At 35.2% G+C, this 10,028-nt stretch overlaps 1 protein-coding gene across 1 annotated transcript; it reads left to right on the top strand.

Moving 5' to 3' along the window:
- The first annotated feature begins 3,726 nt into the window (after positions 1 to 3,726).
- Positions 3,727 to 9,133, top strand: LOC127105530 (protein PSK SIMULATOR 1). Its single transcript, XM_051042716.1, has 12 exons — positions 3,727 to 4,175; positions 4,991 to 5,316; positions 5,428 to 5,520; positions 5,631 to 5,721; positions 5,887 to 5,980; positions 6,444 to 6,541; positions 6,974 to 7,043; positions 7,150 to 7,253; positions 7,387 to 7,503; positions 7,620 to 7,696; positions 7,931 to 7,975; positions 8,084 to 9,133. Exons 1-12 carry the CDS (start codon positions 3,933 to 3,935, stop codon positions 8,595 to 8,597), a joined length of 1,872 nt encoding a protein of 623 aa, XP_050898673.1. The 5' UTR covers positions 3,727 to 3,932; the 3' UTR covers positions 8,598 to 9,133.
- The last annotated feature ends 895 nt before the right edge of the window (positions 9,134 to 10,028 follow it).

Here is a 10,028-nt window from a genome sequence, read left to right as displayed (position 1 = left end):
TTTTCATCGTCCCATGCACTCTTAATCTTTATTGTCCCTACATTTTTTATAACACTCATGGCAACAAATGGACCATTTTCAACGGCATCCCAAATTTCGTCGCCTTGTGCTTCTAAATGTGCCCTCATGTGTATTTTCCAGAAGTCAAAATATTCACCAGAATATAGTGGTGGTTTTTTGCTACTTCCACCATCTTTGAAAATCAGATTTACGTTTGCGGAATCCATCTTCTGGATCTAAGGATCAAGTTACCAAAAACCCGCTATGATACCAAATGTAAGTATGGAATGCACCTAAGAGGGGATGGGGGGGACTAGGTACTTTAAAATTTTTCCTGTTTTAAACTTGGATGTGATTATTTTTCCGGTTGAATGTTAAGAGATGAATGCGGTAAAGTGCGGAAAAATAAAGAACACATCGATGTATCATGGTTCCCATCACAATCTGAGGGTACTTCAGTCCCCTTATGTAGTAAGAGATTTTACTATCTTGTTTGAACTTTGTACAAGAAATCCTAGCCTATATACATAAGATCCTAAACACATCAATAAGGACAATCCCCTTATGATATACACCAAGTGACTTAATAGAACAGTCCTCCCTTAATCACTCACTTGCTTCCAACAATTCTGGACAACAAGGATTCAAGCACTATTCTGAAATTTACAAGAGTTTATGAAGTTGTATACAATGTATCAATGACTTGGATTGATTTCTCCTTCAAGAAAACAATTCTCAATATGTAACACAAGTGCTCAAAGGTATATTTGGTTGAAACTGCAAAGTTGCAATGAAGATTAAATGCAGAAGTTTCAACAAAAATTATGTTAGAAACACTTAGGGCTTGTTTGGTTTAGTTTAGAATCAAGCACGTGGACTAAACTAACAAATGAAATTTATCAGACACAATTCGACGTTCACCCCAAAGAATCTCTAGAACCAAAGGTAAAAGAGGGACAAAATTTCTCGTGCACAGTTAATAAGCAGCCAGTAAGAGAAAACAACGACTCCTTGATGACCTTATGTACTCCGGTAAAATAGTAGGGTCCACATGATCACTTCCCACTACCAAAGGTCGTGATCTCCCTATAAATGTTCGAATGACACTCTAGAATCCTCAAGACAGTTAGAGTGAAGACTAACTAGAATATGGGGCATGTGTCAATCATCCTCCATTCCTTAAAGTTCCACGTAAGAATATTTTCCTAGAATCACCGTTTTCCGAGAACGACGAAGTCCCATCAGACATCTCTTCGTAATGACCTCATGGGCGGATAACACCATTTATTGCAAAACCCGTGCCCTTATTGACAAGAGACAAGAGCTTAGGGACAACTATTATGGGCCGCCCAAAGAAGCACAAAGGCCTAACACGGGGAAACATCATATTAAGAATAGAATGGATGAATTCAAAATCATGCACTCCTTTATAACCTCCTTGAATCATACATTTCCACTACCCAGGTTTATCCAACGAATATCCGTGTTTTACGCTCACATACATATTTTAGTTACCAATAAACTCCTTTATTTAAAGGAGTTGAACATGCCATTTTAAAGTATGAATTTCACTACTCTTTGATTACACACTATTCATTTCTCTCGCTGACTTGAGTGTTGAAGTGCTAACCTTGCTGGTCAGCTCTTCCCCACCTCATCGAAACCTAACTCCATTGTAGTTGAACCTTTCCGATCATCATTTAGTTCTCAAACAAAATAATATATATGTCAAAATAGAATATAATATTAATCCCAACAAAAGAAAACTCAGCGACTCATAGTAATACTAGTAATAAAGGAAAAACATAAGTATAATGACATAAGATGATCTCTCAATCCTCTGCTGATATCCACTTTGATCTGCCTCCGCCGTTCAAATATCTCAAGTATTTCTCTTAATGGTATTATCTCTGAAACAAACTAAGAAAATTGACAAGATATATCCAAATGATAACCCAAACTCCTTTAAAAAGAATTATGATTTGACTTTAATTCCTTAATCGAACAAGGTTTCACTCATTGAATTGAGCTTACGTGGCACCAAAGAAACATTTGAACTACCTTTGAATTGCCTTCCATATGCTGATCGAGTTGTGGTTCACTTACTAAATTTTCCCTATTTTATAAGGAGTTGCTTTGTCTTGTTTTAGCTGATCGAGTAAGGGCTCGCCCATTGAATTTTCTTTAGAGCAGTGTCTTCTTTGCTCTTCAATGTAAGGCTTTGATCCACTTTCCTTTGTAATTCATCCAATATTTATATCAAAAGAAAATAACAATAACTAAGGATCAATTCATAAATATAGGACAACATTTCATTATATGCCAAATTAGGGTTTTCAGTGGTTACTTTGTGCTAAAGTAATTGAATAAGTGTGTGAAATCATTGATGATAATCAAGTAAATAACACGCTCATTATGAGGAAGTCAACGACAGAGGTGGTCCAAACGGCAATGGTTGGATCGCGGGTATCAATCGAATAAGTTTGGTTCATGGGTCGGTTCAATGGCGAGATGTGTTTTGGGCTCGAATTAGATCTCTAGGATTTTGGCAATTATAGATATGGTTCTCTATCACTTTTGTTAGTATGAAAGAAATAGAGAAGAAATGCTAATCACTGTGAGAGAACTTAGAGGGACAACTTAAGATTCAATGTTCATAGAATTAACAGACCTTTAAGAATATCTAAAGGGAGTAGGAAACACGTCTAAACGTCGTCTGTTGGTGTGATTCATATATGAGAGTTTGAGAGATTGGGAAACACTTAGGTAGAAAATAAGATTTGTTCTTGAGAACATGAAAAACTATTTTCTTATAACTCATTTGTAATTCTTAAAACAACTTTTGAAGTATAATGAATTGGAGAGTTGCTCTCTCTCCCAAAGTAGATTGACTTGATCAAATTAGGTAAACAAATTCTTTATGTACTCGCCGTTTATCTTATCATTTTTCGTGCGAATTTTCTAACATTCTTTTGTGTGTATATTAATAATGCTCAAACCCATTTATGTTGGTTGTTATTGTTCTTTGTCTCACACATCAAAATTCTTAACGCGGTTGATACAATTGCGTATTATTATAATGGTAAGGAATTGTGCATGCATAGATGTATGTTGAAATTTCAAACAAATGATTTCATATGATCGTACTAGAAAGGGAACAAAATTACAATATCGATGTCTATACATAACACTAAAATAACTGATAATACGAAGAGTATTAAACTTTATGATTGTATCCTTTTTGAGAATGTTTAAGATGTAAGATGTATGTTTAAGATTAGTAGAGTAGAATGAGGTATTATTATTTTGTGTGATGGGTTATAAAATTTACCTTGGTTGAACTTTATGTTAGTATAAATCTATATTTCACATAAGAAAATTGACATTTGAAATATCTCATTTGTACAATTGAGAATATTTTTTTTAATATACACATTACAAAAACTACTTTTTTTCTTATTATTAAGATCAGTATTAATTCTCTTCGAAAATCAGTTCTAATATCAAATAATTTCAATCTCCTCCACATTAAGGTTGCGGAATTATTACCTTTTATTAAAAAAAAAGAAAAAAAAAGAAAGAAAAGAATGACCATATTAGATCCGACTAGAATTCTCAAGAAAATAAATAATGTAGCATAATCATAGATTAAGACAATTATATGTTGTTTTGTCAATATTAGAATGGACTATTAGAAAAAGGTCAAAGTAGTAATGGATGAAAGTACAAGACAGATTTTATACGTAAAATAGTTGTTGTTAGCTAACCGCGGAGAAGGTTGAACATGACCAACCCATTGCCGCGTTGTCACTCAACACAAAATATTTCATCTTTGACCTACCAATAACGCCGCCTAATGTTGTCTCTTTGATTCTCTCATCTTCTTTTTAGTATAATTTTATTTTCACATCTTCTTTCTTTGTTATTTTGATATGGGGGGTCTTTGTTCCAAGTCTGGTAAAGGTGACAAGAGGGTTGCAAAGAGGGAACAACATTATGGTGATGAGAATCACAAGGACGGTAGTGATTTGGTAAGTGTGAAGGAAGAAGAAGGTGCTGTTGTTGCTGCTGGAGTTGGTGCTACTGATGATTTCTATGATGGGATTCCACGCTATGCTGATTCTTTTTCACATAAGTCTAGGTCTGGTAGATCAAGACAAGCTGCTGTGGCTAAGGTTGGTTGGTTAGTGGTTATTGGTTTCATTGTTCTCTTGTTTGTTTGTTTTATAGCATTTTGTTTATGTGTTTGGATTGAGTTGTTTGAGCTTGTTTACTAGTGAAGTAAGCACTTGTTTTCAGTTTGTTCCCACAAGCTTTCTATGATAGCTTTTGAAAATAACTTGTAGAAATAGTTTGAGATTAAATGGTTTATAATAAACACTTAAGTGGTTTATTGAAATAAGGTTGTAATCAATTAGTAATCTCAGACAAATTAGGTATGTTGATGAATCATGAACACGTGTTGCAATTGGTGATGGATTATGTTTGGATAGATAGAGGCAAGGTTTTAAATACTGGTCGCGTTGCGGTGGCGTAAAGACTTTTGCGATTTCAGTCGGTCCAGGTGTTGCGATACTGATTGCGGTCGTTGTGGTGTGAATTAACTACAATTCCTTTTTCATTATAAAAACGGTGAATAACGGGTATCGGCACCTTCTGATACCGTTTTGTTGCGGCCATTTTCGCGGTAACGCACCGTTTTAAAACCTTGGATAGAGGGCGAAAGAAGAATTGTCCTAAAGTTGCATCTTTCGTGTTTTTCTTCTCAATCCTTGTTTGAAAATGAGAGTGAGTTTTGTGCAATATGAGGAGAGAAACACAGATTGAGCCGTGTGGAAGTAGGGTTTATGATTGATGGATAAATTCATAATTTGGGAACCAAGGAGAATTAGAGTTGATATACTGTTGTTTTAGAGTTTCTGAACTAAGTGAAAGGGGATAAGTTGACTAACATTGGAGAAAAATGAAGATTAACGTCTTTCTATTTCAGGTCTCGGAGGTGGGTTCGCGCCTGGGAAGAGCTGGCACTATTGGATTTGGAAAAGCAGTAGATGTTCTGGACACACTTGGGAGTAGCATGACAAATTTAAATTCTGGTGGCGGTTTTGCATATGGAGCGGTAACAAAGGGGAATGAAGTTGGCATTTTAGCATTTGAAGTTGCAAACACTATTGTCAAGGGTTCTAGTCTCATGGAATCTCTTTCGACGAAAAACGTTAAACATTTGAAAGAAGAGGTGCTTAAGTTAGAGGCTGTGCAGGATTTAGTGTCAAAGGATATGGACGAACTTCTACGGATCGTTGCTTCAGACAAGAGGTAATGGAAGGAGCTTATGTTCCTTCCGTTAACAACCTAACTTTCAACTGTTTTAGATTATCGCGACTCTTTGAAATGCCAACGGGATATGGTTTTTGGTTATGTTTCCAGGGATGAATTGAAGGTCTTTTTGGATGAGGTGATTCGTTTTGGAAATCGTTCAAAGGATCCTCAGTGGCACAACTTGGATCGATACTTTGAGAAGTAATATAAATTGTATTTACTCAATTCGTCTATTCTCTAGCCTTCCATTGCATGGAAAAAATGGCTTTTATTATTCTTGTTCTTACCTGTCTTTGTGTTGTGAATTTTAGAATTAGCAGAGAACTTAATTCTCAAAGACAAACAAAGGAAGAGGCGGAGTTATTAATGCAGCAATTGATGAATTTAGTTCAACATACGGCGGTGAGTGTATTCCTTTACTAAAGAAATATTTACAATTGTTCCAGAAGTTGTAGTTACCTTATGAAGATGGAGAAATATAGTTTAGTTTCTCTTCTTAAACAGTGTTTTTTGTTGTGTGGGATTTGAGTCTAAAAGGAATTGGAAAATCAATTTTTATGAAAACAGGAATTATACCATGAGTTACATGCTTTGGATAGATTTGCGCAAGATTATCAGCATAAGCGTGAAGAGGAGGACAATTCAAGTGCAGCTCAAAGCGGTAATTGAAGAATACTTCCCTTCACATAACATGCAACTCTTGTTTGTTGAAGTGATAATTGACGAAAAAACTTAGAATCAAAATTTTAAAAGAGTTCGAATTCAAAGAAGAATATTAATTTGGTATTGTAAACTTTTGATAAAATAATCGTTTAGAGGGTAGAGAGTATGTACTAAATTTGGACTATCGAGTCCATGGTTTAAGATCCAGGAAAATTGCACCGGTATCGGTATTTGTTCGATTATTTAGACTTCTAGGGAAAATGACCCTTGATTTTCATCATGTTTTATTTGAATTTTGTGGAGCCTGGTTTGCATATTCTTGTAGGACATTTTTATGAAAGCACAATAGGTTGGTTATTATATAACAGTTTTAAAGAAAAAGTTACTCGGAGCTATAGGGCAATATTTCTTTCGGTAATTTGATATAAATTTAATTTTGACTATCTCTCTTCATCGTATAGGTGACAGTCTTGCAATCTTGAAGGCAGAACTTAAAAGTCAAAAGAAGCAAGTTAGGCATTTGAAGAAGAAGTCGCTCTGGTCCAGAAGTTTGGAGGAGGTAATAACGTGACTGTGTTGTAGATAAAATGTTTAGGCCATATATTGTCCGATGTGAAACTCTTAACACACCCCCTCACGTCCAAGACTGGACATTTGGAGTGTGAAAATAAATGGTGGGTGGTCCACCGGATCTTAAACCAGATTCTAATACCATGTTAAGAAATGTGGTTGAGTCTAACTCATCCCTACAAAATTGGTTTTTAGGTGAGGATATACTGTCTTGTCTGATGTGGGACTCATAACATGATGATGAATGTGATGATCTCATCTTGTATTATCCTCCAATCTATGTGTTTTATACGTTCGTTGTATTCTATCCATGTATAATCCTGGAACTAGTACATAGGCTCTAAGATGTTTTATATTAGCAGAAGTTGATTCATTTTGAGTATGAATAATAGAGTATAATTCATAATCTAATGAATCACAGGTTATGGAGAAGCTTGTAGATATAGTCCACTTTTTACATTTGGAGATAAATAAAGCCTTTGGTAGTGCGGGTAAGTACTCTGTTTATATTCTCGTCAAATTACTCGTTGACTCAATTCGTAATGAAAGTTGTATTTTGCCTCATAACTGCAACACTGCTGCAATGGATTCCTGCAGATAGCCGTAAACCTTTTATTCAAACCATCGGCAATCGTCAAAGATTGGGTCCTGCAGGCCTCTCTTTGCATTATGCAAATATAGTGCTCCAAATGGATACTCTAGTAAGTTTCTTCTTTATTACAATTATTTCACGACATCGCTAAGTGCTAACAGTGTGCTTTATATATCAACTGCCTCGTGTGACTTAGCTTATGCGCCGAAAAGCATTGTACTAAGCTTGTGTTCATTTGTTAGGTTGCCAGATCCGCTTCTATGCCGGCAAATACAAGGGATACATTATATCAGAGCTTGCCTCCTAATATCAAATTAACTCTGCGGTCCAAATTACCTACATTTCATGTTGCACAAGAGGTAAGTTCTCATCTGTTGGTTCTTTTCTTCTATTACAAATGTTAAAAGTCGAGAAAATATTCGTCTAAAAAGAGAAAACATGAAATCTTAGCTAATATATATGTACTGCCAAACAGCTCACTGTAGCAGATATTAAACAGGAGATGGAGAAAACATTGCATTGGTTGGTTCCAATTGCTACAAACACGGCAAAGTAAGATGTCTTGCTTTATATACTATGTCGTACTAGAATTTCAGATTGAAGGCATGCTTGGTGTCCGACACATGTCATTTTTATATTCGTAAATTATTATCTGTGTCACTGCTTCATAGCGTAGATATACATAGATATTTGAGAAACTTTCTTCAAGTATTGGTTTATATACTTTTAATACAAACTAACTGTTTATTCTTTTTCTTTCGGTTGGGTGCTCTAAAACTGATTCAGAGCTCATCATGGTTTTGGTTGGGTTGGGGAATGGGCAAGCACCGGGTAAGTAACAATCTGTTGGATCTACTACGCTTGCACGGTTTCGACTTTTTTCTTTTCTTCGTTTTTGTTCCTACTTTAATTTTCAAATTCCTTGTTTGATTGTTGCAGATCTGATTTAAACAAGAAAACGATGAAGACTGATGTTATGCGAATTGAAACATTTCATCATGCAGATAAAGAAAAAGTAGAAAACTATATACTTGAACTTCTCTTATTGCTTCACCGCTTGGCGGTTAAAAGTAAAGCCAGGGGTGATGTTGGAGAAATAAAGTCTTCCGTCAAGTCTCGTGTCGGCGCTGTCTTGCAAAAGACAAATCAACAATCGACAAACGCAATATCGCCATTGCTAACAACTGATGAGCAGATCATGCTGAAGGATGTAAGTAACCAAATGCGTTTTAGAGGGATCAGTAAAAGTAAGAGCTTGGACTTTGACAGTGTGAAGACGTTGACGGCGTCGACAGATAATAACAGATTGATCAAAAGTAGCAGTTACTCAACGACAAGTAGAAGCAAGGAATTATCTTATAACAGAATTTGCTCTAAGGTTCCTGTGATTGATTTCAGTATCGACAAAAAGAGAGCATTGGATGTGATTGACAGAGTAAATGTGGCTAGATAATATGCACCTTTGAATGAAACTATGGTAGCGAAATGAGACAGAAGAATGATACTTCTTTGTGTAAATATACAAACCATATTCATGCAGCAAGTGATTCTGATGCAAGATTTTGGCAGATCTTCTTGCATCTTGAATTCCTTAGCTTAGCCGGGAGCTTGGTTTTAGTGAAAATGTTGTGTTGCATCATGATGTACATATCGTCGGAGGATCAACGCGACTGCAGTTCTATTGAAAAAGGGTGGATTTTGTTCTTTTTTTCTTCCTTTAATTCTTGAGTGTATAGACAATGAGGATATTGGTATTTACAGTAGTTCTACATTGTTGTATTATATTATTGGTTTGGTTTTCTTTGCCTATACCTTTTGACACTTGAAAATCTTTGTAACTACATTTTTGTTGTGCTGTGATAGATAGTCCATGTCAATGGGATAATATACAGAAACACTTGGATAAAGAAAAGAGATTGATCCCATTTGTTTGCTTTAGGAAGTATTATTCTTTATCTATAATGAAAAAGTGAGGTGCAAGATTATTAACTTTTGGGGAAAACAAGTATAAGGGTGCATTTGATTGTGTTAGCAAGGCTTATGTTTGTTAACAAATCAAGCACAATCTGAAAGTCATCAAAAGAGTGCTGGTGTTCTTTTATTTTATAAAAAGAATGTGACGCATTCAGAAACACGAAAGGAACAAGAAACGCCAACTCCTAGAACAAAATATAAATTTGCAAGCAACAAACTGGTCAAATAAGGCTGGAATCTACTACAAAGAAGGAAATTTTGAATTTTAAATTTTATTATAATGAAAAATAATCTTTATGGTCATGCCAAAGTTCTTAAAATATAAAAAACAAAGAAATCCTAATGGGTTTTTAATCCAAAACAGAATTAAATAAATAAAACAAAATGTAAAAATAGTAAAATGTTGAATTTGAGTCTAAAATAAATTCGGATGACTTAAAAAGTCTATAGGTTATGGCAAAGCAGTGAGTTGGACTAACGAGTTGATTCCCTATCTAAAAAGGTATAATAACAATTATTATGACATCAGACGTCAAACTTGCACAATTTCCGCGAAACCTTTCTAACACACAACTTCCTACTCGATACGTGCAACTAGCCTTCCTACATCAAACTTCTCCACCTATGAAGAACTCAACACCGAGTTCTCTTATTGGTAACGAACCTCGCCTGCATGATATTCATGAATGTCAGCAACATTGATAGTATTTGATATATTCATGAACTCTGAGAGAGTTACCACATAAGCATTATCATTAATCTTCCATGTCACTTTGAACATGTCATATTTGTGTGACTTCAACTTGTTGTAAGTACTAACCGAGAACTTCTCTTTGCGCATAAACACCATCACATCGTCTCATGCATTAAAAAATTTGACTATCCTGCGTTTGTCAGCAGCTGCTTTATT

The sequence above is a fragment of the Lathyrus oleraceus genome, chromosome 7 (assembly GCF_024323335.1).
Source record: "Lathyrus oleraceus cultivar Zhongwan6 chromosome 7, CAAS_Psat_ZW6_1.0, whole genome shotgun sequence".
Lineage (NCBI taxonomy): Eukaryota > Viridiplantae > Streptophyta > Magnoliopsida > Fabales > Fabaceae > Lathyrus > Lathyrus oleraceus.
This window is presented reverse-complemented; position numbering and strand designations above follow the sequence as displayed.